The sequence below is a fragment of the Natator depressus genome, chromosome 4 (assembly GCF_965152275.1).
Source record: "Natator depressus isolate rNatDep1 chromosome 4, rNatDep2.hap1, whole genome shotgun sequence".
Classification (NCBI taxonomy): domain Eukaryota; kingdom Metazoa; phylum Chordata; order Testudines; family Cheloniidae; genus Natator; species Natator depressus.
In genome coordinates, this window is record NC_134237.1 from 27,989,753 (window position 1) to 28,016,520 (window position 26,768).

Consider the following 26,768-nt stretch of genomic DNA (forward strand, 5'->3'; position numbering starts at 1 on the left):
AGCAGTGCAGAAGTAAGAGGGGCAATACCATACTGTACCACCCTTACTTCTACGCTGCTGCCTTCAGAGCTGGGTGGCCAGAGAGTGGCGGCTGCTGATTGAGGGCCCAGTTCTGCAGACAGCAGCACAGAAGTAAGGGTGGCAATACCATACCGTGCCGTCCGTACTTCCGTACTGCTGCTGGCGACGGCTCTGCCTTCAGAGCGGGGATCCTGGCCAGCGGCTGCTGCTCTCCAGCTGCCCAGCTCCGAAGGCAGAACTACCACCCCAGCAGCACAGAAGTAAGGGTGGCAGTACCACAAGCCCCCCCCACCACACGCACACACACACTAATCTTGCAACCCCCCCCTCACACACAACTCCTTTTTGGGCCAGGACCCCCTACAATTACAACATCATGCAATTTCAGATTTAAATAGATGAAATCATAAAATTTATGGTTTTTAAAATCTTACAACTGTAAAACTGACGAAAATGGACTGTGAACTTGGTAGGGCCCTATACATAGATGATGTCGTTTGATACATGCACATATTCATCTAGAACTGCTGTAGTTAAAGCTGGGCTACTCACGTTAAGGACAATTCTAGTGATCACACCTGCTACAATACTGTGTCATTGCTGTTGAGCTGCTGATGGGGCAGCCCCTTTTTAATCACACATGCACAATGCTGTCCTGGACTCTCATGAACTCTGCTGACAGGGGTAGGACTAGGAAATACCACCATGAAACATATTACTTGCTTTTTTTAATATGAAGAATTAACACTTTCATGGAGCATTGGCACGTAATATATTGACTTAATTTTTGTTAATTTATTCTTTTCTATTAAGCAGGACCCCAGGGTAGATGCTGTTGGAAAAAAAAATCAAGTAACATCAGGCAGTGCTACAGTATTCCTATCAACACACATGCATAACTCCCTATAGATTCCTGAAAGAACTATTTACCGAGAACAGTTTTGAAGCCTGATTTGGAAAGCGTGGTTTGGAGGGTGCTTCTACCACAGAACAGCAATCAGCTTTTGGATAAACCTTGGCCATAAGTCAAAAAAATATAAAACTGTCTGAAAAAAAATATCATCCAACTCCAGAAATTTTCTTTTGGCTCAGCATCCAAGCCTGGAGTTTTAAACTTAATTGAAAACTACTTTCAGAAAGATCAATAGTGCTGCGAACCAGAAGGCTTGCAGTGGTTGTAAAGGTGAATAAGCCCACTAGTCATCTTTCATTTTGGTAATTGTCCAGTTACTATAAATACTAAAAAGGGAACCATAGTACAAACATATAATAAAGGCAACATTCAATTTTATCAAAACCTGAGCTTCAGCTAACGTAAGTAGACTGGGCTCCCACACCCTGGATTCCTTTACTGCAAATTGGTTAGTCTCTAAGGTGCCACAAATCCTCCTTTTCTTTTTGTGAATACAGACTAAGACGGCTGCTACTCTGAAACAGCACTTGTGGGAAGTTCAACACCTACTACTCTATTTACAGTGTGAACAGTGGCTCCCCACAGCTCATGGTTCTTACCTTGGCACAGGGTGGGTGAACAGAGATCTCACCTCCCTAAGAACTTGGACTTCTCTAGTCATTCCTTCCAGCCTTGCCTATTCCCTACCCTGTTAGCTGTCCTCAGCTGATGAGCTGAGCCACCCCATTAATTGGTTAACCATTCACTTTTTAATCAATTATCTCCCTATTTTGGCACATCTGTGGATGCTTACCCAGTTTCCAGAGTGGTGACAGCCTATGAGTAGCTTAAGGCTGGCTCACCATTCTGTCACAAGGAGAAGTTTGATAGTCATTTTTGCTTTAGAGCTGATGAGGATTGGACACAGGACATCAAATGTTAACTTCGATAAGCATCCAAGGTAGTCTGGACCTAAAGTCTACAGAAAGGTCTCTGGTTTCTGTGGCAGACTGGCAATTCTGTGTCTGGTTCATTTAATTTTTTTTTTCAAAAGCCAAATTTAAATCAAATATGAAATAAATAATAGAAGAAATACTGATATAAAATTTAATTTCTTACCAATTCAGTTCATTCCACATGCAAGGGCTGTACCGAGAAGTGAGTGAAATTGGAAGGCTGGACAGTCCGGTCTGGGATATCTGCGTGTTTTGATACTAAAGGATGCAGTTTGGCACTGTCGGTTGACAATAATTGCTGGATATGTCTGCTAAAATCACTGACACTTAAATAATTAGTGTGATTTTAAACTCTAAAACCTAATGCTGAGAGTGAGAGTCGTAAGTAGCCTGATTCTTTTTTTAAAAAGGTGACTAGTATTCACAACTCCCATTGATTTCAGTTACAGTTGTAGGGGCACAGACCCCCTGAAAAACCCTAAAGGGCATTTAGCATATGCTAAGAGTGCAGGATCAAGACCTAATTGTTCATGTAGGTAGAGCTGGGAGGCAGGATGGTCTAAGTGACTAGGGCACAAGATTGTAAGGAGATTTAGGGCTTGTCTACACGTAAAACACATGACTGAGGTGCAAATTGTCACTGTAATGCTTCAGTGAAGACACTATCTACGCCAATGGGAGGGGTTCTCCTGTCAGCCTAGGTACTCCACCTCCCTGAGAGGCGAAAGTTCTCCTCTTGGCCTAGAGCTGTCTGCATCAGAGGGTAGGTCCGTTTAACTGTGTCGCTCAGGGGTATGGATTTTTCGTGCTCCTGAGCAATGTAGTTATACTGCCCTAATTTCCTAGTGTAGGTCAGGCCTTTAGATTCTATTTTAGACATTGTGTGCTTGGGGCAAGTCACTGCACTTCTGATTTCCAGTTTTCCCTCTCAGGAAATTGGAGATAATAGGACTCTCTCTTCTTTAGAAAGCACTTTGATTTCTATGGATAAAAATTACTATTCAAATACTAAGTGTTATTCTCTGTTTGAGATAGATCCCTGAATGTGGGGAAATTCTTTTATCCAGTATAATTAAAGCTCCCAGTTCTTCTTTCTACATTAGTCTTAGGGAAGATAGATTTCAGCGTCCAGAATGTTCAGTCTCCTAACACCATCCATTAACTTATACTTATTTCAGCCATCAGATATGTGGTCTTTGTACATATTCTACAATAATTCATATTGCTTCAGAAACATGCTGGTAAGATAGCAGGTTTTACATATCCGACCAGCCTAAGCAAAGAAGGAACATATTTGCATAACGGCTTCTGCTCAGTTAAACTTAAAGTTTATCCTTTGCATAGCAATTTCAAACTAATTATCATGCTCCTGAAATTGTTGCAGTAAACAGGACCGTGATAGTTAGTCAGGAGCCCTAGTTTAGCATAATGTAAGAGGTCCTGAACATAATTAATGAAGCATTTATATGTCCAGAGGTCATCCCTATATTGAAATCTCTACTGTCCCAGACATCTTCAGACAACTCTTATTTGGGTACAGCAATGTCCCATCTTCCTGCTTTTTTTCCCCCCCCTCCTCTCTCATGGAGATCACATTGCTGTCCTTGCTCTTACCCCTCCCAAGTTCTACAATTCCCAAACTGACTAATATGACTCCTAAAAAATATATAGGGCTGTTATAGGATCACTGGTCTGGCATTTCCTCCTGGTCACTCTGAGGATTAGCTACCAAGGTCAATCAACACCCCCTTATACAGCTTGCCCACTGTTGTTCCATTTCTCACAGGTCTGCAGCTCATCCATCAGCTCAAGAACCATGGCATCCTCTTTGTGACTCAGCCCTTCAGCCAGGTCACTCAGCAGAGTCTCTCCTCCCTAGCAGTTCTAGGTTATCCTCCCTTCCACTCTCTCAGTGGCTGCTATAGGAACCCTGGCCCACCCTCTACTCTGCGTTCCAGTCCAGGGACCCTCAAGTCAGCACTTCTGGGCTTTCTTCTCTTAGTCCTCACAGCTCCTTCCCCAGACTGTTTCCTACCACACCTAGTTCCCTTTCACTCTCTTTCTGGGTGTATCAGGCCAAAACCCTCTTTCCAGGGAACAACTACTACCTGCTTTTCTATAGCCTACCCCAGCAACCCCTTGCTGGTTGCCACTACTGGGCTTTATACTGGCCCCCACCTGTTCCTGCCCAGCCGAGCCTACTTCTAATTAGTGGCATGTCCTTCTCCTCCTCCAGGTGCACCCCATGGACTTAATTGACCTGCCTGGCTACCTTAACCTCTTTCAGCCCTGTGGGGGTGGGTAGTCATCCCATAACAAGGGCCAAATGCAATAGTTTGGCTCCATCTGGATGCCTATTGTTACTAACTACTCTTTGCATCTTTCAGTTTTAAAGTGCTCCCAATTTTGTACTGAGATGTAGTGAACCATGGGTACAATGTAGGCCCCACTGATGTCAACATTCCCATTGACTTCAGTGGTGCCAGAATTTTACCCCATATGCTTTTAGGGTTAAATTATGCCTCTGTAATGAGATGTAGAACTAGTGTAACATCCGAGTGAGTCATTGGGCTGATTCTTCCCTCCTCCGCAACTCATGTCATCTCTGTGTCTGTGCAAAGGGAGTGTAGCATGCTACCACTCTTATCTGGTAGTGCTTTACACTCACTTTGCAGAGGTGTAAATGACCACACATGGTGCAGTACAAGGGAGAACCAGACCTGGAGCGCCTACGTAAGGTTTACTGCCACCTGAGCTGCTGGAGGAGTGCAGTGAGAGGCTGCACAGGAGACAAATTTTAAAAGGTATAGCGCTGCGCTCCCAATGCAGCACAGCTATCCTTGTGCCCGGGGCAGGGCCATAACCAGGGCGGGGTGAGCAGGGCAGCCACCCAGGATGCAAAACCCCAGGGGATGGCAGAAAAATGGGGTGGAAACAGAGGTGACATGTAAAACCCTGTGTGACGGGGTTGGTCGGGCCAGCCCCATATGGCGGGGCTCTGGGAGGGAGCACCTCCTCCACCCTCAATGCACCTCAGCGGCCTACCAACCCAGCCTGTCTGGGTTGTGGGAGTGCAACCAAAATCTCTGGGGCGGGCAGGCGGCCAGGGTGAGGGGATGAGCAGGGAACCTGACCCTGCATGCTCCCCCAACACGTGTCAGCTCTGGGTAGAAAAACGATGGGGGAAAAACCATAGAGGGCTCAAATATGCTTGCTTGCTCCGGGCACTAAAATGCCGACTTATGGCTCTGGCCCAGGGGCCAGGCCAGAGGCCCCAACCTTTTCTCTACCCAGGATTGGCTGCTTTGAGGGCACTAGAATGCAGAAGCCAAACTGTCTGTGCACTGGAGAAGGAATCATGAGGGAGTTCCTTGTGTCCTGTCCTCCACCCCTGCCCAGCACACCCACCCCAAAGCGCCAAGCATAATCTGACTCTCAGTGTTTGGTTTCCTTTATTTTCTGAGGGCCTGTGAAGTGTAATTCAAATAACTTAGGAACTCCAGGAAGTGAGCGTTTTGATTCGGTTGTTGTTCTGATTGTAAAGCTCTACATGGCCTGAATGCACCAGGAGGGTTTATAGCATTTTCTTAGGTCTACACGCTGCTCCCCAGTGCAGCTTTGTCCAATGACCTACTACTATTAGTCCTCATTTCACAGGATGTTCTGAATATCCAAATACATGTGTGGGTTTTTTAAGCACATGTCCTTTTATAACACTGCCACCAAAATGGGAAAGTTAGGTAGGTTTGTTTGCAAATGATGCCTATGATTAAATATTCTATAGGAGGGAATGAAATCAACAACCTGTACTGGAAAAAAAGGACCTCAAGGACCCTATCTGGAAGCCCCTGCTGACGTGAATAGAGGCCTGCTGGTTCAAGTCCTCAGTTACAGTAGCTCTTTCTGGCCTGTCAATTCTTTTCGTTTCTTTTTCTTTTCTTTTTTTCTTCAAGTTTTGCTTTTAAAAAAAGTTTCCTTGCCCTCCCTTTGCATGGAAACTAATGCCCTGTTTTATCTCGTCTTTCGTCAAAGAAGTTAGCGCCTACGGGTGCCTTTTGGGTTGAGCTTTAAATCTGTTTAGTTTTGCAATTGTGGAAAAGGGCTTATCGTAAATCCTCCTTTGAATGAGCTCATACCCTACATTCTCTCCCTTCTGCATGTGCCAGCTCAACATTTAATAATTGGTGAGGCCTGAACATTGTCAGTATTTGCAGCTTGAAAGGAGAAGTAAGTGCTCCACATGTTGATCCTAGAAAGTGTCTCAAATTATTAATGCCCCGAAACAGAGTAGCCCTTAATATGAGAACACAGCCATTGCCAAACTGCTCTAGCTACTTTGGCACTTTGTCTCCGACAGGGGCCTACACCAGTCTCTCTGAGGGCCAGTTTGAGCTGAGCGGCGATGCCCAGAAGAGAACTGATCCCCAGGTTCTCATCAACTAAAGCCATGTGACCACAGGCCATTAGAATTCTTATGGCATCTGTTCAATAGTTCTACGCTGCTTTGCTATTCTGGGAGCAGTACAGCAGTAGCAATAAATTGTAAAACATTTGCATGTTTTATGAAAAAGACATAAGGGCCAAACTCAGAGACCTTAGGTTACACTTAGGTAAGGGGCATCTTCTAGGCCATTTTCATTACTGGTGTAACTCATTGTTTGTATAGCAAATATAAGTAGGTGTAACTCCTTTCTCCTCCGGCCCATTGGAGTGTATCATGAAAAGCATGTAGGGTGACCAGATGTCCTGATTTTATAGGGACAATCCTGATATTTGGGGCTTTGTTTTACATAGGCACCTATTGCCCCCCATCCCCGGTCCCAATTTTTCACACTTGCTGTCTGGACACTCTACAAGCAAGTAACAAACCTTTGTGATGCTTGAGCTCAACACCAATATTCCAACAGGAATAACTTATACATCACAATCACACTTGTGGAGCCTGTTTATCTTCCTGAGGCTGTTTCTCTGACCGCACTCATATTTCCACACTATGGGGATAGCAGCCTCCTTTTGAATTTAAATTTGCTAAAAGCCTGTTGTCATTTAGACTTGCAAGAGAGCTACCCTTGCTTTGAAGACTGTGAATTTCTACACATATGGAACAAGCCACAGTGGTTCTCAAACTGTGGGTTGGGACCCCAAAGTGGGTCGCAACCCCACTTTAATGGGGTCACCAGGGCTGGCATTAGACTTGCTGGGGCCCAGGGTGAAAGCCCAAGGGCATCAGCCCTGGGACGGGGCTCAGGCTTCGGTTTCAGCCCTGGGTAGCGGGGCTTCGGCTTAAGCCCCCCACCCGGGGGGGCAGGGCTCTGGCTCTGGCTTTGGCACCCCTGCCTGGGTCAGTGCCACAGCAGAGCTCAGGTGGGCTCAGGCTTTAGTCCCCCCTCCTGTGGTTATGTGGTAATTTTTGTTGTCAGAAGGGGGTCATGGTGCAATGAAGTTTGAGAACCCCTGAGCCAGCAAGAATAGTGATTTTTGGTTTTGTTTGTTTTCAATGGAGAGAGAATGGCACATGGAAAGCTGTGAGGCAGAAAAGCCAATACCCAGAAGCTGGTTTCAATTTTGGTCTTGAACAATTTAAATGATCTAGCAATAAGTAAATTAGAAATGGAGATAAGCCATTTGGATTGAGGCTTCTCGTAGAGACCATAGAAAGGCAGAGGCAAGCAGTTAAGTTTGGATCCTAATTCAGAGGTGCACGTCCTCAAATTTCAGCAGTGTTCTGCTCCAGCATTTTGGTTTGGACCCAACTCCACTACAACTGCAATTCTGAGCATTGAGGGTGGAATTGGATCTGAATATTAAAGTCTGGATCTCTTTTTTGGGCTGGTCTTAAAACTGTGGATTTGAATCTACCACACCAACCCTGAGCTTTGAGATGCTTGAAATTCCGATCTGAATTTTGTGGCTTGAGGTCAGGTGTATTTATGGGGCTAAAAAGATTTTGAACCCTCCCCCCGCAACACACACACACAAAAACCCAGGTGGAACACTATCAAATTGCATTTCGCTGTAGCTTTTAGGGCATCAACTATTTTGGATCCAATTACCTATTTATTATACACCCACAGGATGAAATACTGAAGTCAGTGTGGGTTTTGCATTCTCTTCCATGGGGCCAGGGTTCTGTATAAGGTGTCTTGGCTTCTTGCAAGGATTGAGATCTTGGAAGGTTCAGCTCAAGAAGGCAGTTAAGCAAGTGGACAGAGCTGCTAAGTCTTTTTGAAAACAAGAAGAAAAGGAGTACTTGTGGCACCTTAGAGACTAACCAATTTATTTGAGCATAAGCTTTCGTGAGCTCCAGCTCACTTCATCGGATGCATAAAGTGGAAAATACAGTGAGGAGATTTATATACACACAGACCATGAAAAAATGTGTTTATCATACACATTGTAAGGAGAGTGATCACTTAAGATGAGCTATTACCAGCAGGACAGTGGGGTGGGGGGGGAGAGAAAACCTTTTGAAGTGATAATCAAGGTGGGGCATTTCCAGCACATTTCCAGGAGTTAACAAGAACGTTGACCCACCTTGATTATCACTTCAAAAGGTTTTCTCTCCCCCCCACCCCTCTCCCCTGCTGGTAATAGCTCATCTTAAGTGATCACTCTCCTTACAATGTGTAAACACACATTTTTTCATGGTCTGTGTGTATATAAATCTCCTCACTGTATTTTCCACTTTATGCATCCGATGAAGTGAGCTGGAGCTCACGAAAGCTTATGCTCAAATAAATTGGTTAGTCTGTATTCGCAAAAAGAAAAGGAATATTTGTGGCACCTTAGAGACTAACACGGCTGCTACTCTGAAACCTTTGAAAACAAGGTCCTACATGTTTGTGTTGTACAGAGACAGACAAACCACAGCAGGAATGGGTTAAATATTATTAAAAGCAACTGAAAAAGAGTGAGTAACTTAACTCTTTCAGCCAAAAGCAGCTTAGTTGAGATTTTCCACACACCATCTTCAATCCTGTTCTATTGGAGCCAGTGGCAGTTTTACCATTTGAAGGGAGAATGAACAGGCTAATTAATTCAAGTATAACTTTACCTATAATTATGCTAATATCCTTGACGGCCTCAGGACAGGTGACTATGATGAAACAGCAACAAAACAACAATTAAGATGAAGAATGAATTAAAAAAATTTTTTTTTAACTATTGCTATCTAAGTTGTCATAAAGGTATAGAGTCTGTTTTACTCAATACTGCAGCATAATACGTAGAGTATATGTACACTTTATATTGTAATTGTCTCTCCTTATAAAAGTCTATTTATATTTTATAACATACCCACAAGAAACACAGATTTGATTGAGTTTTCAATTTTCATTTTACATTGCTTGACCTCTGAGTACTTCATTTTTCAATCTGAATGTTGCCTGAAAGCTTTTCATTTTTGCATACTTAGAATGTACAACCTGTGTGGGTGTCTTTGAAACCAGAGAAAGTTCAATCAATTATTCTTCTACCAAAGTCATGGGACTAACAAGAATTATTAAGACATGCCTATTAGGTGAATATTATTAACTATGTCTATACTAGGTAGCTCAAAAGGTATTTTCATATAATCACCTCATTCTAACAATTCCCTTTGACGAGAAACACAGGAGAACCTTTCTAAGGGAAAATGCTTGTGAATAAACACCTCCTTTGCACTCCTTGATAAACAAATAAATGCCAACACCACAAAGACATCACAGGTCACTTTTAAACAAATCAGGCTGGATTGACAATCAACTGCATTTTCTTTTAAGCTTTTTATTCGGTTTGCAGTCCCAAAACAAAACAAAAAACAACCACAAACTATGTGCAGTCAAAGCAGGATCAAACCACGGATCCTTCGAAATCATCATGAGGAAGCCACCAGGCAAAGCAAATTTTCATCAACTTTGTGACAGAGGTTACTGAGATTGCTGCAAGAGAAGCTCTATGAAATGGATCGCTGCAAGGGTCTACGGCAGATACCTGATCGAGAGCTTGCTCTAAGACAACTCATCTAATTGATTGGCTATAGTCATGGAGAAATTCTTTCCATAACTGAAAAGTACAAGAACTAAAATAGCTGAACTGAAATACAACCCTTGGTAAAATATGATTGATGCAGAGGACCTCATTGGTATTATGGTGCATATTTGCCGAGGATGTTTTCTGTCAGCTTCTATTTGGATCAGTTTGACCGTGTTACTAACATTAAAATAGCAGTTCAATAAATTAAGAAGATCTGACAATAGGGACGCAGTTGAAGTAAGGCTCTTATTTAACAAGCATATTCCTTATCTTAGTTACCAATGTAGATTGTGTGAAGTGTCTGATTTAAAAAAGAAAATCAAGTTTACTTGTGCTTGTTTCTTCTGTTTGCATTGAGTTCAGCTTGGATAATAAAAATCAGCCAGTCAAGTTCACCTTCTTGTGTTCTTGCACAATGCTGCTGATCTGAGCTTGCAAAACTACAGAGGAATATTTTAAAAATCCTCTCTTTGAAAGGTTTAAAGATCATAAACATTTCTAGTCACGTTCAATTTTGAGAAAACACTTTAAAAGAATGAGGCTTATCCTCAACTCCATCACACTTCTGTTATACTGATGGAAAACAGGGATAAAAAGAGTGGAGAATCAGGCCCCAAACCTAAGTTTCTCTTTATCTGACAGCATCACTTTCACAGTGAATCTGTAATCATTATGCATAACTGTGCACTTCAGTGTCCTAAAGGGTGTATGGGGGTGTGTGTGGGGAAGCTTTTCAGCTCATGTGACAGAAGGAATGTGTGTTAAAGGAAACTAAAATAGAGTCTAGAAACAGTAATACCCTTCTCAGACCGAACTGAGTTACCATTTCTATATTTCTACGTTATCATCTTTTCATGTGCTGTATATTTATACCTACCTCCTGAATTTTTCACTCCATGCCTCTGATAAGCCCACAAAAGCTTATGCCCAAATAAATTTGTTAGTCTCTAAGGTGCCACAAGGACTCCTCGTTGTTTTTGCTGATACAGACGAACACGGCTACCCCTCGGAAAAATTTCTACATGATGAGGGGCAAAAAAGCTTTAAATTGCCCCATCTACTGGTCAACAACAAATGAGACATGAGACCTAGTGGCGTGAACAGGCTCCTGAGAGGAAGTGCAGATAGGCTGTTCCTCATCTGATATAAACATTAACTGAAAGACACTACATTGGTGTTCTCAGATGAATGCAGATTGTCTGCTACAAATCTGAGTTCCATAAATTTAGAAGCCAAGGTGGGGGTGGGAATAACTAACCAGAAAACATGCTTAAGCCACTACAAGCTGCTTTGCTTGACAATAACTCAGTGAATATGGCAACCTACTAATTGATTCATTATTGACATTGAAAATAGGCCTTTTTTAGATGTGTTGATTGGGAGTGGAATGTCTGAGGAAGATATATAAGCTGGGTCTGCGGTTCTTCAGTCGGTCTGGACTGGGAGCATGGTGAACTAGAGAGAGGAAATAATGTAAGTGAATAGAGATAGCAATAAGTACACTGTACAGTCTATTTTAGTTTTGCATCAAGGCTAATATTGCTATAGCAGAGAAAATAAGAGCCTGTAGCCCCACCACAACAACCCGTGTCGTAGAGAGCAATGAATCTTGTCACATAACACTACTGCAGTGCTTTAACAATACTGCTCTACCACTCTCATTTGTTGCACGATGCTATTCACCATGCAGATCCAACATAGCCATGAAATACGATGCATTTGGGGAAATGGTACGCTGAAATGTGATGTAAATATGCAGCAAAGAAAGTTTGTATAAGCAAAGACTTAGCATTTTCTTTAAAAAAAAAAAGTGCTTTAGCTATCATTTATTTTTCCATATCCCAACCAAATAATGTTCAGTAAGTATTTGCAGGCGTTACTGTGTGTCTTGCTTAGTGAAAGACTGAGAATCTGAATGAGGGAGAAGAAAGCAAACATTAGGAGCCTAATTCTGTTCTCTCAGCAGTGCAAGTCAGGACTAGTGTCTATTTCACATCTCTGTACATTACACGTACTACTGCAGGGATGAAGCTGATCTGTGCAGGAGACAGAGTATTTCTGGGGACTCCTGCAGGAAGTGGGAACTGGCTCAGAGCTTGCCATCTTCCAGACCAGTGCATGATGCACTTCTTCAACCTGGCCTTCATAAATAAGAGCACTTAGCCCCAGGGAAACAACAAAACAAACGAGAAAAAAATAAAAACAGAGAAGCCACCTACAATTTTCCACTTGGGAAGAGGAATGGAAAAAAAACACATGGGACAGATACTAGTCACTTTGCTTAATACATTGTCCAGAAGGTGTGCAGTAACCATGGTGATGGGAGCAACATAAGACCCTGAATAAACTAGAAAAGGGATAATGGAAGCCCTGTTTTTTTCAACCATAACCTTCTTCTCTAATAGCTTCTTGGACTAAATGCTATATTTTAATTCACTCAGTAGAACAGGATATTGCTAGAGATAGTTAAAACTCAGGGTCGTTTTGCAAAGCTAGCATTAGGGGTGGTTCACATCTAGGTCCCATTTTATCTGAATGCCCAGTGGGCATAATTCAGTACTTTTGCCCAGAGTGCTCAACAAAGCCTCAGCTATGCAGTAAGTTTAAGTCATTGCCTTCTGCATTCACTATAAAAATCCCAATAAAGTACTCTGCTATGTATCCCATGCAGACAGCAACTTGGGAAGTCAGAGGGATGATGCTTGTTGCTGGTGGCCATCTCCCTGGCACGTGATCCAGCAGCCGTCCGTTGCCTGGCAGCCCAACCTCCAATTGCAGCTTGCCAAAATGTCTCCACAGAGGTCTTGTCCGTAAGTTTGTGGCACGTGCACCGATGTATTAGAAGCCAAGTTGTACTGCACACAAATCATCAGTCCACGTCCATGTCAACCTGGCAGTATGGGCCTACCAACTCACTGTCTACGCTGCATGAGTGTGTACACCCACAAACCACAATCCTGACAGAGAATGGAGGTGAATGGACAGGGAACCCCTGCTTTCATCCTCTTATGGGCATTAGTCTTGAGTCAGTCCTGTGCAATTACCCACACATGCTGGAAAATACCACCATTCCATAGCATGCTACCACCTGCACATCAGAGAAGCTGCTATTGTTAGCGGTCTCATCTCATCCCATCCTGACAGGAGAGGCGTGAGACAGATAGGTATTATATGTGTAGCAGCAGCTAAACCACCTTTTCTGGGCTGGGATAGCCAACGCTCACCCCTCACCCAGGGCCAGCCTATTTCCCCACCTGTACCGGACAAGAGCACCGGCTTCTGTACGAGGGCATACCTAAGAAGGTACATAATCAGGTTTTGAATTTGGAAGTGAATTTACTCCACATAGATCTGCTTATTTGACCTGAAAGTTCAAGCACCCGGTGCCAGAAATTGACATATTGAACGACTTTGACGGAAACTAAGTAGTTAATGAATTTTGTTATCACTTGGTCTGGCTGATTTTCTTCTTTGAGATTGTCTCTTAACTAGGGCTTGGTCTCACTAAGATAATCCATTAAATACAAGCCTTGGCTTGGGGAACCCTTCCAAATTTTGGATTCTTGGCAGTATAGTACTTCCACTGAAAAATAAAATTAGCTGAAGCCCAAGTACTGAGTCTTTTGAAAGATAATGCTCTAAGGATTACATTAATGTGTTCACAGTGTTCCTTTCCTTTAAGTAAGACTTAGAAGAAGATCACTGGAAAATATGACGAAGGCTGATGAGGATGATCAAAATCCAGCAAGATCAACTCCCCCCAGTCCTTACTTAGGTGTAGCGCTCTCAGAGGTGGCTGGTGTCACGGCATTTAATTGTTAACTCAGGAAGAGTACGTATCACTTTTCATAGCCCCAAGGGACAAGGTAACATTCTACTTTGCTTCACATCTGTCCTCCCTAAAGATAGGTTTGAGCTGCAGAGTTCCCCAGCCCTAAGGTCCCCAGCCCTAATTCTCACTGTTTCAATTTTAACAGCTGAATTCAAGGGCCCCACCTCTTGCACAAAAGCCTGAAAAAGAGAGTTCAGAAGCAGAGGTACTGGAAAAGGCCTTAACTGTAAAGTTTACGGAGCCCCTGAAGAGCAGCAGCTATTATATATCAACATGCGATGGGTCACATACATTTGTTTTAACTTCTCAGAACCAATTTCATCTCCATTTCTTAATTCTATTGCAATGTGCTTTGAAGCTGCTTTTGAGTAATTTACAACCAGGTCTTACCATCCATGCAAAATGGCTTCAATTATTACTCTTCATTAAAAACAAAACAGAATTTTGTTTTACAGATTTGCCTACATCAGAAGGCTGAGAGTCAGTCTTTGATCCAGACATAGTCAATCCACATCATGTTCCACTCAGTTGGCTTGTTGCTATTTTATGCTCTTCTTTTTGTGGTGTGTTATAATGGCACTGCATTTTAGTTGTGTATTTAGCTCCCCAAGAACTTCAAGCTGGGATGGTGGAGATGACTAAGCAATAAAAGAAAGTGGGGAGGGAGGACAAATGACAAATCACATCAGTTAAAGAACACAGTAGTGAATAGAGAAATGTCCCACTGATCTAATTAGAGAGCTACAAGATGTTAATAACAGCAACGACAGTATTAGCATAGTTATTCCTCTACTGAATAGAGCTACAGCTGGAAAAATTTTAAAGAATCATTGAAATTAGAGATGAAAAAAATCATCTAGCCCCCATGCCTGCCAGCATAGAATTGCTCTCTATAGTAGGTTTACTTTTCTTCTTTCTAAAAGAATGTTGAGTCAGATCCTCTGCTGTAACAGAAGCTTTGAGCTGCCTTTGTATGCCTTCAGTTCTGAGGCTGCTCTGTGCAGCGCCATTCCCCTGAGTGCTGTTCGAACTTGTACCAACTGCCTATGGCCCCAAGGACTCATAACAGCAGCTGGGGATCTTTGGTGGACAGACACAACCCAACCAGGCCCATTGTACTGGCATTGCTATTGTAGCTCTATGCTGTTTGAGGAATTCCCCCCTTCTCACAGAGAGGGTGGCATTTTCCAGGGGACAAATAAACTTTGTGTAAGGGGACTGTTGCCCCCTTACTAACATTCAGTGGTGAGAAGTAGAGGTTTAGTCTGAATGAGCAGGAATGGTGAAGTTCTCTGAGACCAGCTCCACCTTTTGCAACTGCTATGCTGATATACGGGGACTGTTGCCCCCTTACTAACATTCAGTGGGGGTGGTTTAGTTGCTAGCTCCCAGTACTCAAAGGGGAAGGGTCGATGGGGAATCAGGACCCTGAGACTGACAGCCCCCAGGAACAATGGGGAGAGGCCAATGCTCCAGGTCAGCCTGAATGACAGGGCGGGCAGGCTAATCAGGGAGTCAGGAGGCCAGGGAGGTCCCATCCTCCGTGTGAGCTGGAATTGCCTGGGTCAGACAGAGTGGGGCCGAGCTAAGGAGAAAGCAGGGGCCTGAGCTGAGTTGGGGAGCAGAGCTGTGCCAGATCCAGAGGGACCAGAAAAGCAGCCCAGAGAGAGCAGACCCTGTCCTTGGAGCACAGCTGCAGCCCCAAAGCCAGAGGCACAGCCCAGAGAGAGCAGACTTGCCCTGGGAGGAGAGCTGCAGCAACCAGAGCCAGAGGGGCCAGAAAAGCAGCCCAGGAAGCAGGTCACTGCTGGGAGCAGAGTCACAGAGGCAGCCTGCAGAGCAGACTTGTCCTGGGAGCAGAGCTGCAGCACCCAGAGCCAGAGGGGCCAGAGAAGCAGCCCAGGGAGCTGGAGACAGAACAGCAGCAGCAGTGCAGAGACAGAGTGGGGGAGCTGGGGCTGGAGCAGACCGGAGCTGGGTGCGGTGAGCAGCTGGGGAGAGCGAGGGGGACCCTGGGCAGCGGGCCCAGCAGAGGGAGACGCCTCAGCCAAGGGGCTCTGCAGGCCAGGCTTGGATCATAACCCCGACAGGGTGGGGGGGGGGGGGGGACGACACTGGGAGGAAGGGTCCTACCACTTAGAGCCTGAGAGCGTGTGGCCACCACCAGAGCAAGTGTCCAACCCGCTGCATCCCTGCAGCACAGCCAGGGCCGGAGAAGGAGGCCTGGGACTTACAAGGAACAGACTGTGAACGGCCCTGACATTCCAGAGACACTGCTTGTGATGTTCCCTGCCACAGAGCGGGTTGATGTGTTTCCTTTAAACTTTCCCATTTGTCCTTATTCTTTTTAAAATTAATTGTTTATTAAATAACTTTCATTTGCTTTAACTTGTATGTAATGGTCAGTGGGTCAGAGAAGTGCCCAGTGCAGAGAGAGTACCCCAGAGTGGGGACACCCTAGCCCCTGTCGTAGGTGGCCACAGCAGGGTTGGGGGTCGAGCCCCCCAGGAATCCTGGGCCCAGCCTTGTTGGGGTTACGAGGACTCTGCCAGGCAAGAGAGTGGAAGGGGAGTCCTCAAGGGCAGGGAGGCCACTGGGTAAAGGAAGTGGGAGTGAGGACTCAGATCCTTTCGCTAGCCCACTTCACTGGGGTAGTGCAGAAGCCAGGAAAGGTCCCCACAAGAGCGGGACTATTCCCCCGTTTACATTTGCATTGGCAGGTTGGCACTAAAGTCTGGCCCTTTATGTTTTCAATAGGTACAAAAGGCTGTTGTAAAGATAACTGTATGGCAGGTCTTGAATGAAACTGGAATACACAGTGTAATTCTCCAGCACAGACATAACTATACAGCACAAATAAAAAACTATTAGAGAGAGCGAGAGAGTGTTTGAGAATTCTTGTTTTTTTTTCTTTCCATAACAACAAGATCATAGATGAGGAAGCAAGATTCTTATAGGGAGAGATGCTACTAGTAATAAGCATAAAGAGAAGAGGGTAGGATTAAGAGGAATGAGAGGGGTACGTTTATGTAAAGAAGGGGGCATTACACAGAGGTGCAGGTGTGAGCTGTGCTCACATATGGACTGAATGAAATTAGAGGTTTAAAGACTGATTTGTGTCCTACCATCAGTGTGCAAATGCAGAGAGAGAGAGAGTGCAAGGAACCTTCCCCATGCAGGGGTTGAAAACAACCCCAGTTTGGCATTCAGGCAAGTGTAAGTGTGGACATAGACTAGAACCATGGGGCAAAGGAGGGACAGAGAGGTGGCTGGGCTACCACTTGCCTTGAATGGAGTACATTTTGCAGGGTGGCTTTCTCCCTCCATTCATTGTAGCACAGGGCCAGATCCCCAAAAATATATTTAGGTGCCTAACTCCACTTGATTTCAATGCAAATTAGGTTACTAAATACCTTTGTAAATCTGGGCTATAATGTCTCCCAGAGCTCCTACTGAGGCTGTGTATCTCTGCATCATCTCCAACCCAGGGCAGTGCCTATATCTGGTAAACCACATACAACTGTTTAACACTACTAAGTTATGGCCCATCTTTCCAGCAAGCCGGCACAGCACAATAATAAATCAACATTCTAAAGCGGGATCTGTTCAAATGTGTTTCTAAAAATGAACGTAAACTCTAAAAGGCAGGATTAGCCAGAACTTCCAAGTCAACATTAGAAAAAATAGTTCTTACGAGGCTGCCAAGTCTTCTGTAAGTCTGGGCAGGAACAAACCGTATGAAATGTAGACACCATATGAAATGTAGACACCATAGGATAAGCACTTGGACCCAAGCTGAATGCTGCCTAATACAAACACTGAGCATTCTTCTCCCCTGACAAACTTGACTCCCAAGTGCTTTATTAATCACGACTCACGACCCAATACATCTCTGAAGGAGCTGAACATAAATTGCTTGCCGACCCAAAATATCCTTTATTCTTGAATTGCAACAATGCACACTAATTACCTTCTGATTATGTTCAGACTGCTGAAATTTTTGAATTCGGTTCATATTGCCATGCAGAACAAATACGGGCAAGATTCATGCCTTGGATCTAGCTCTTGGTTACACAGAAGGTCAGACTAGATAATCTAATGGTCCCTTCGGACCTGGTTTCTATTTCAGCCATGTTTTACTGACAGGTATCAAACTGGATCCACTGGAACACATCTCACTAGGCTTGATTTTGCATCTCACCTAGAGATCCCATGAGTGTTTTATGTGTGTAGCTGTTTACCTTTCTGTTAAGCTAAAAGCCTAGTGTCTCTCCTTGGTGGGTAGTTTGTCCCCCAGCTAGACCATTATACGCCACCCTGTTACCCCAAGAAAGTCCCAAAAGGGACTCTTCTAATCTCTTTCCCTGGGTCACAGCACTTCCTCAAGCATCTGTCAATCGTCCAACTCAAGTGCCCCTTACTGGTCATTCAGAGAGAAAGCCTTGGCCCCTCAAAAATGAAGCGGGGGCAGGTCTAACCACTAACTTGTCCCACTGAGAATATTTCCTTTTTTTTTGCTACAAACACTCACTTTTTGAGGTAACTTCGCCTGTGAAATTAGCATGGCTGTCTTCTGAAACCTCTTCCCAGGCCTTTTGACAGGAGAGAGACAGAGCGCCTGCTCCTTTCCTAGTCTCTCTCTTGCTCCTTTAGCAGCAAGACTTACAGCAAGCCCGGCTCCTGCCCCTCTCTCTCTTACACTGAGAAAGAGAGCTCCTTATACCCCCAGCCTCTTTCCCAGTATGCTTTGCTGCAAGGCCTAAAACTCGCTGGTGTCCCTTGGAGCCACGATGCCAACAATGCCTCGCTGCAGAAACAGGGTAACATTTGGACCTGAGGCCTGCCTCATGCAGTGTGGAACAGGAACACAGGATCAGGTCCAGTATTTGTAGTTGGTGTGGATTATATATTGTGTATTTGCAGAGAGAGAGAAGAGAGGCTCTTAATACAGATAAAGTTTTATTATAAGATTAACATTATCTGGACACTTCATGACAGTTTCTAAACAAATCTTGCATAATCACTGATATTTATCTTCCACACTCATATTTCTCAGCTCTTTCAAACTGCCCTATAAAGAATGTGTTATGAAACACCTATTTTACATTTACATGAAAACTTGCGCATAGATTCTTCTTTCTATTGGGAATCCTCAGCAGTCAGGGTGCTGAACTGGGTATAATACTTTATATAAACGCTTAAGTTGCATATTTTAGATAGCCTCACCTTTTGAAAGTACAGCCATCATGATGCTTTTGCTCAACCAAACTCTCCCGAGTCACTCAGGTGATCCAGCACAAAGAATGCTTTATCTAAGCATAAAAGTTCAGCTGCAATCTGTAGTACACTGGTTCGTGGATTTGGTGCCCAGCTTTCACAGTGCTTCATATAAAAGTTTTCCTTTGAGTCTCTTAGATACAGGGTCAGACCCATCAAAGAGCAAACAACACAGCTGATAATGCCTACCACTGGAAGAGCACTTTTCATCTTCAAAGTACTGTACAAACATTAATTAATTAATCTGCACAACAGCCCAGTGAGACTGGTAGGTAGATGTTATTGTTGCCACTTTGCAGAGAGACAAAACTAGAAAGAGGAGCTCAGTGACTTGCCCGAACGCATAGCGGGAAGAACTAGAATAAGAATTCTTGGCTCTCAATCCTGTGTTTAGACCACTATTGAGACTGCTGTGTCTCATTTTCATATTTCAGCAAATAAATGAAACGAATCAACAGATTGAGACTGATCAAATTATTATATTTCCCAAGGTTTATATATCTAGGAAAGCAGAACACATGGAGGGAGCAGCACTATTTAGATATTTACGTAAGTGCTCTATAAATTGAGATATTCTATAATTATCATTAGAAGGAATCATTAAATTTCCAGAGCCGATAAATAATGAATAGGAATTCCATGCATTACTCAAAATTTGAGAAACAAGGCCTATCACTGTTGTTATTCCTTTGACAAATGCAGCCTGTAGTATTGTAAATGCCTTTTGATTCCTCAGTATATTATGCAGATTATATCAGGGAAATATTTTTACAGCAGATATAACAAAGTGACTACCCAAGGAACAGTCAAAAATAAACTATAATATTTGTTTGTAATTAGTTTGCATTTTAAGGACCATGTGCAGTGTTTTAAAAAAAACTCTAATGTAAGATGTAATTGGTAAAATTGCCCCCTTCATGGAAAAAAACAAAACCAAAACCACTCTATTATCTCTTAAGTGCCCCATCCTGCAGACATTTACTACCAGGTGAAGTGCTTACTACTATGAGTAGCCCCAAAGAAGTCAATGGATGTACATGTGGTAATGATAATTTTGCATACTAATGTTTGAAAGATCAGGCCCCAAGTTTGCAATCCAGTACATATGATTTAAGAAGACTATTCATTGAGCGTACAAGAAAATATATTAACATATTCCTTCCTGTACGGGAAGAAAACATTTCTATGTACAAGAAAGACATCATTATTAGTGTCACGCCACCAGATTTTTACAATACTTTTATCATTCCTGAAAGTTTCTCTGCTTTGATATATGTAGAAATAATAAATATGTACAGTACATCAGTTATGTAGCCATCAAGAAAACACAAGAGTCCAGCAGAAAACACGAGGCATTTAGAGTATGGAAATCTAATCATAGAACAATTAACACAAGTGTCCTGCCTCTCTGTAGGAAGCTGCAGCTGATGCACATGTCTTCTGTGGAACTGCAACGTCAGAGGGCAGTTCCTTTATAACGTGGTAAAAGAGGCTGCTTCACATCTGAAATGACAATAAAAATCTCAAGATTATCATCCCGATTCAGATTAGTCAGTATCAGTGATTGGCATAGAAGCAAGGTTGTTATTATGGTGTCAAAATCAAAAGAAAACTCTTGGAATGGTAGATGGAATGTTTATTCTCAGTTGCTTACATTTGTAGGAATTCACAATATTTGTTCTCCCAGAGCAATATTTGATCAAAGGCCTCACCTGAGAACAAGGACTTGCCTCAGTTTATAAAATATTAATTGATTTCAATTGAGCAGTAATTTCTCACCAAATCTGTCTGGTGCAATGAGTGTGCAAATTCATGAAATTGCTCCTTTAAATCACTTGCCTACATCGGGGCACACTGGTGAAGTCTAACGGAGCACCAAGCAGAGCCCCAGCCTATAAGAAAAGAGCACAGTGACCAAATGTCCCACTATGCCCATACAAAGACTGACCCTATGAATTTACTACTATTCTCCAAAAGGCCTTAGAATGAAGGACAGGGGCAAGTTTGGCCATTTGTACAATGAGATTTTTTTTTTCTCTCAAAATGACCAGTAAAAACATTGAGTGAGTGCATTGTTTAGGAGCTGCTCCTGCTACACTCATGGAAGCCAATGGGAGTTTTGCCACTTCCTTCAGTGCAAGCAGGACAGAGCCTTCTGTACATTTCTCATTTGTTGTTTCTTACCCATACTCACTCTGGGCCTTATCCTGTGATGTGCTGAGCACCAACTCCCATTGGCTTCAAAAGGAGTTGAGAACCCTCCCTCCTCCCAGGAGAACTTTGCAGGACCATGGGTTCTTCCCCAGAAATGGTGCTTCATTAATATATTCTTCACCAGTAGGTACTGTAATTTAAATGCTTTCTTTTTATCTACTCGAGATAGAAACCGCTTCTTATGTAAGAAAAAGTTTTATGCATTTTGATCTGAACACTTTTTATCTAAATGTACATAGTCTTTCTAATTCTAGTTAAAGGTTCGTTTTGTCTGATTCTGTCTACTTGCTGTCCATATCTTTATGCAGGCTCTGGTGCCTTTGCTTTGGTACATATTGCTTGGTAGTCTATGCATTCTATATTCCCCAGAATTGAAAATTGCCCATTTGGGAAGTGTATTTTTAAATTTTATTTGAGTTTCGCTCTCTGTGCCTTACTGCTAATTCCCACCTATCCTAATGTTGTGCAGTGTGCTCCTCATTGATTGGCTGCTGGCCTGACCCCCCCAGAATGGCTGCGTTTCAGTGCTGTTGATTGTTTGAGTCCTATTCCTGCAATCAGACCCATGCAGTTAGACCTCTGCACCTATTTGGAGAACCAGTAAATCACTCATGTGGATCTGCTCGCAGGATTATGGCCCTGCTATATAAAGCTCTGTGTGGTGAAAAGTGCAGTATGAATATAAAATACATTTGCATTTTATACAGGAATTATAGAAAGAAACTGTAACTTTGTGTGGTAATAGTGATCAAGACCTCTGTACACTACAAAAGCCTCTTCAATGCCTCTGAAAATATTAATATTACTTTTAATTTAGCAGCTTCATTCATTCACAGCAACCAGGTTTCTTTTCAGTGATTCAGAACTGATACTCTTTACTGCTTCCAGTGGAAGCTATTATGACTTCTAGTTAAGGTAGCAGAGTCTTAAATGGCAGGACATATTTACTAAACCGCTCCCCAACCTCTTGTGTTTCCCCCCGAACAACCAGCAGCTTTTTGTTGCACATCTTTGCTATTCCCTCCCCCCTCAAATGTTTAATGCTTACAGCCCACAAGTCAAGGCAAATAGCTGTGCGTACTCAGGCCCTTATCTTCCCCTTCCCACTCCAAAAGACCAGTCTGCATTTTGCAGAGAAGTATAAAGCAATATTAAAAACCAACAACCAAACAGTTAATTAAAATTGTACGCTTGTGGCTGGGGGGAGGAAATGTGGCAGTGGCCCTTTGGGGAAGGTCAGACAAACAAAGGGAAAGTGTGGCAGCAGCCATCTTGGGAGAAGTGCCACAAACAAGGATTTAAGATAAGATCATCTAGGTGTCTTGAAAGGAAAGAAATTCTCCAGTACAAAAGATCTGTCTGCCCTAAAACAAAGACATGGCCACAAAAGAGAGTAACTCCCCCTCCAGTAAACAAACTATGGATGTGGGTGGAGAAGCCCCAGTCACTGAGGCTGACTTGAAGGACTCACTGTTTAGAAATCAGAAAGATGAATAAAGGAGATGAGGGAAGAGTTCCAAGTTTGCTAAGGATATTTAAAAAAAATGAAATTATAATAGACACAGAGAGCAGATATAATTTAAATTAAGGGCTCCACTCCTTAAAAAGTAAACTCCCAATCAAGGGCAAGCTTCTTTTTATGATCCTTTTTTTAGGGATTTTAGAAGGTTTAGGGAAGGGGATATTATTCTAGGGGGATTTTAACAAAGTACTTAATCCCACTTTAGATCAATGAAATGTATACAGACAGCATGTGGGAGCAGCAAGTGCAAATTTGTTGCATCACTGAGAAAATGAGGACCTAGGTGTATGTCTGGTGGGAAAAGAAACTGGATGTCTGCTACTCATGGATACTAGGATTTATATGATTTAAATGTTCTAGGATTTGGCTAATTTGGTCAAAAATCCTAATCCAGAAATTATAACTCAGTCTGATCATGCCCCCTGCATATATTAATTTAAAAGACTGGGACTCCGTGGAAAAACAAAGGGTCTGACAATACAATAGAACTCTGTTGTATGACCCCCTTAAAATTTTCAGCAATATATAGAAAAAATGATAAGGAAAGGATCAGTAAGTGTTTTTGGGATGCTGGAAAGGCAGTAATGAGAGGGATACTTACAAATATAGCATCATACCTCAAAAAGATGAGAGCTCTTGAAGAAGAGAGATTGGTTAAAGAACTTTCTGTTTTGGAAAGTAAACATAACTCTACAGGATCTAAAAAAGAGTGTATAAGAAAATAAATGAGTAAGAGGGAAGATTAATCTGTTACAAAGATGAAAAGCTGAGCAAACACATATATTAAACAAAATATTTTGAAAAGGGCAATAAAGCTGATTGGGCTTTAGCCAAAAATTTAACAAAGAAACAGAATAAATCATCATCCTCTGATTAGAAATAAAGGGAGATTAGTAACTGGCGTCAAACAGATCTCAGAAATGTTTGCTAACCTTTTCCATACTTGGAACATCCAAATCCTGAACTTATAAGTAGATATTTGAGAAGTATGAAAATCCCTCAGCTCTCAGAGGATGATGGGGCAGCTCTTGATAGGCAAATTGCTGCAGAGGAAGTTGAAGTTGTAATTAAGAATTTAAAATACAATAAAGCTGCAGGTCCCAATGGGTTTTCTGGGGAGTATTATCAAGTTCTAATGCAATTGTTGGCCCTGATTTTAACTGATTTGTTTAATAGTTTAATAATATTGCAGGGGAATGAAATTCCAGATTCACTGAAAAAGAGGCAAATATTGTGGTCATTCCCAAAGAAGGAAAAGACCTTACCAAGTTCATATCATACAGACCTATTTCTTTCATTAAAGTGGATGCTAAAATTTATGCCAAGGTGCTAGCAAACAAATGGGGTATTATATTGTACAAATATATGCACCCTGACCAATGTTAGTTTGTTGTTGACGGGCATCTGTCTGATAATAGTAGAAGAACTCTGAATTTGATCTACAATGTGCATTTGAGCAATTCTTCCCATGCACTGCTTTTTTTGGACACTGAGAAAGCCTTTGACTGGCTAGAGTGGGAGTACCTCAGACAGATTTTGGTAAAGTTTCATTTTGGAAATCAGTTTTATAGGGGCATATTGCCCCTATATACTCATCCTCGCACATCTGCTTTTGTTAATAGTCATCAATCCCTTCCTTTTAATTTGTCTGTAAGTACGAAACAGGGTTGCCAGTTATCTCCCATGTTGTTTGCTTTGGCAATGGAGCCATTTGCAATAAATGTTTAGAAACAGCCTCTTGATAAAGAGCATCAAAACACCTTCTTGGATTAGAACACAAAATAGGTTTGTATTCTGATGACATCTTGTAATATTTGCAGGATCCAGAAGTTTAGATAGAAATTACAGAACAATTGACTTTGGAATTTGGAGAGCTATCAGGTTTCAAAATAAACCGTGATAAATCTGAACTTTTAGGAAATTAATATTCCCAAAAGGATCAACGTAAATTGTTATCAGCTATATAAATTTAAATGAGTAAAGGAATCTTAAAATCTTAAATTTTAAAGAATAAATACTGTGGAGAAACAATTGTAGAGCACACTACCAGGTTGGGGTATCTGCCCTGTTTTTGACAGTCTGCCCTGAGGTGATCTCTCATGGTCATTGAGCCATTCTAGACAGCATGACAATGTGCTATTAAAATTTGTATGGAAACCTAAAAAACCAAAGGTAAGTTCTAAGCTTCTAAGGCCTATAATGTGGGATGAACTCGCTTTCCCTAATTTGGTTTATTATTATTATGCATCACAATTAAAAGACGTGAATCAAGTTAACAATAGACCATCCAAACATTGGGTAAAACTCAAACAAAACAGAAGCCCAAATATAGGCATTCCTAGTCAATGTTGGGTTAAAAAGAAATGTAGGTCACCAAAAATTAATAAAAAAAATCACCCGTTCAACCAGACATCCTTAGCAGCTCTGGAGAAATTTAGTAAACTCCTGTTGCTTCGGCCCTCTCCTTTATCTACTTTCATTAATAATCAGGTATTGATCCCTAGGAAGTAAAGTGACTATTCAGTGTGGATATAAGCTGAGATTACTCAATTCTCACAACTGTTCCTGGGGCCTGATTTGAAATCATACCAATATGAAGATCCCATATTTTCAATATTTACAACTCAGATGTTTTATTGTGAAAACTGGACACAGGGCAGCTCTGTCTAGACCTTGAACCACATTTGAAGAGTTGGCCAGCCCAGGAGCAAATAAAATAAATAAATAAAAGATTTAATTTCTAAGATGTATACAATTTTGACTGGAAAAAAATATTGATAAGAAAACAACCCAGATGAAAAGATGGGAGACAAATTTGGACAAAGAAACTGATCTGGATGACTGGGTGTCCATGTAGGAAAGGGGTTATATGGCTCCAATTTGTGTAGCTCATAAAGAAAATTTTTATAAATTACTATATAGATGGCATTTAACTCCATTATATTTTTGCTAGTAGAGAGGTGCTCTGTTGGCGCGGTTGTGGTAAAAGAGGAACATACTTGCACATTTGGTGGCCATGTCTAGGAACTGGAGAGTTTGGGGAGGAAATTATTAAGAGATGCACTGACTGCTGACTTAGTGCTCTAGTAAAGGATCTGTATTTTAAACAGCATGGCAAATACATTTCTTTTTTCTTGTAAGCAGCTAAACTTTGTTTTGCACATTAGTGGTAAACGGTGACTCCTCATCCTATGGAATTTTGGTATAGTAAAATATGCACTGTCCTTGTCATGGAAAGGCTTTCACACCAAGTTTATACACAAGAGAAATGCCAAAAACAGGATAGGTTTTTAGAAATTTGGGTACCCTTTGTAGGGTACCCAGAGTCGGAGATCTCCCTAGCCAGCCAGCCGGAATCTTTAGCAAGGTTCTTTGAATATTAATCGGATCATGAGTAACAAGTAATGTGTGGTGTAGTATGTTAACATTTTGTTATAACTTTGCCTTAATAAAAAGTAAATAACATAAAATAAAATAATAATAATAATAAAAGCTATGACAAGTGGTTTCTGTGAAAAGAGGGGCAAGGGTTCAACCATAGGGGGAAAAGATGAAAAGACATGACTGCCTGAAAAGACTTTACATTTGAAGAACAACACAGAGACCTTGATGGGTTTCAATTTTTGACCTGGATGGATTCTCTAGAGACCCCTGCCTTTCTATATTCAAAAACGTGGGACAACATTTTCAAATTTAGGGTGACTGAAATTAAGCACCTTAATCCACATTGAAGCACCTAAATAAAAATGGCCTAATATGCAGAGGTCTGAAGTGTACACAACTTCCTGTGAAGCCAATGGGGTTGAGAGCCTAGCACCCCTGTAGATCTGGCTGCTTTTCTTTAGGCACTTGACTTCAGACACAGGACTCAGAGGGTAAACATATGTTTAGTTCGGGCTCACATACAAAAATATAAAGCTCCATCCAATAGGAGATAATAGTCAACAGTCAAAGCAAGGAAATGCACACATTAGGCCCCATCCTGCAAGGTGCAGGGTACCTTCATTTTCATTGACTTCAATAGGTATTGAGGAAATAGCA

At 42.2% G+C, this 26,768-nt stretch overlaps 1 protein-coding gene across 2 annotated transcripts in view; it reads right to left on the bottom strand.

Annotated features, from left to right (window-relative positions):
• Positions 1–18,700: 18,700 nt before the first annotated feature.
• EMCN (endomucin) overlaps positions 18,701–26,768 on the bottom strand; it is an 84,011-nt gene continuing 75,943 nt past the window's right edge. For both annotated transcript variants that reach the window (XM_074949982.1, XM_074949983.1), the window contains exon 14: positions 18,701–20,494. In XM_074949982.1, the coding sequence (XP_074806083.1) occupies positions 20,489–20,494 (6 nt within the window). In that variant the 3' untranslated portion in view covers positions 18,701–20,488. The remainder of the gene's footprint in view (positions 20,495–26,768) is intronic.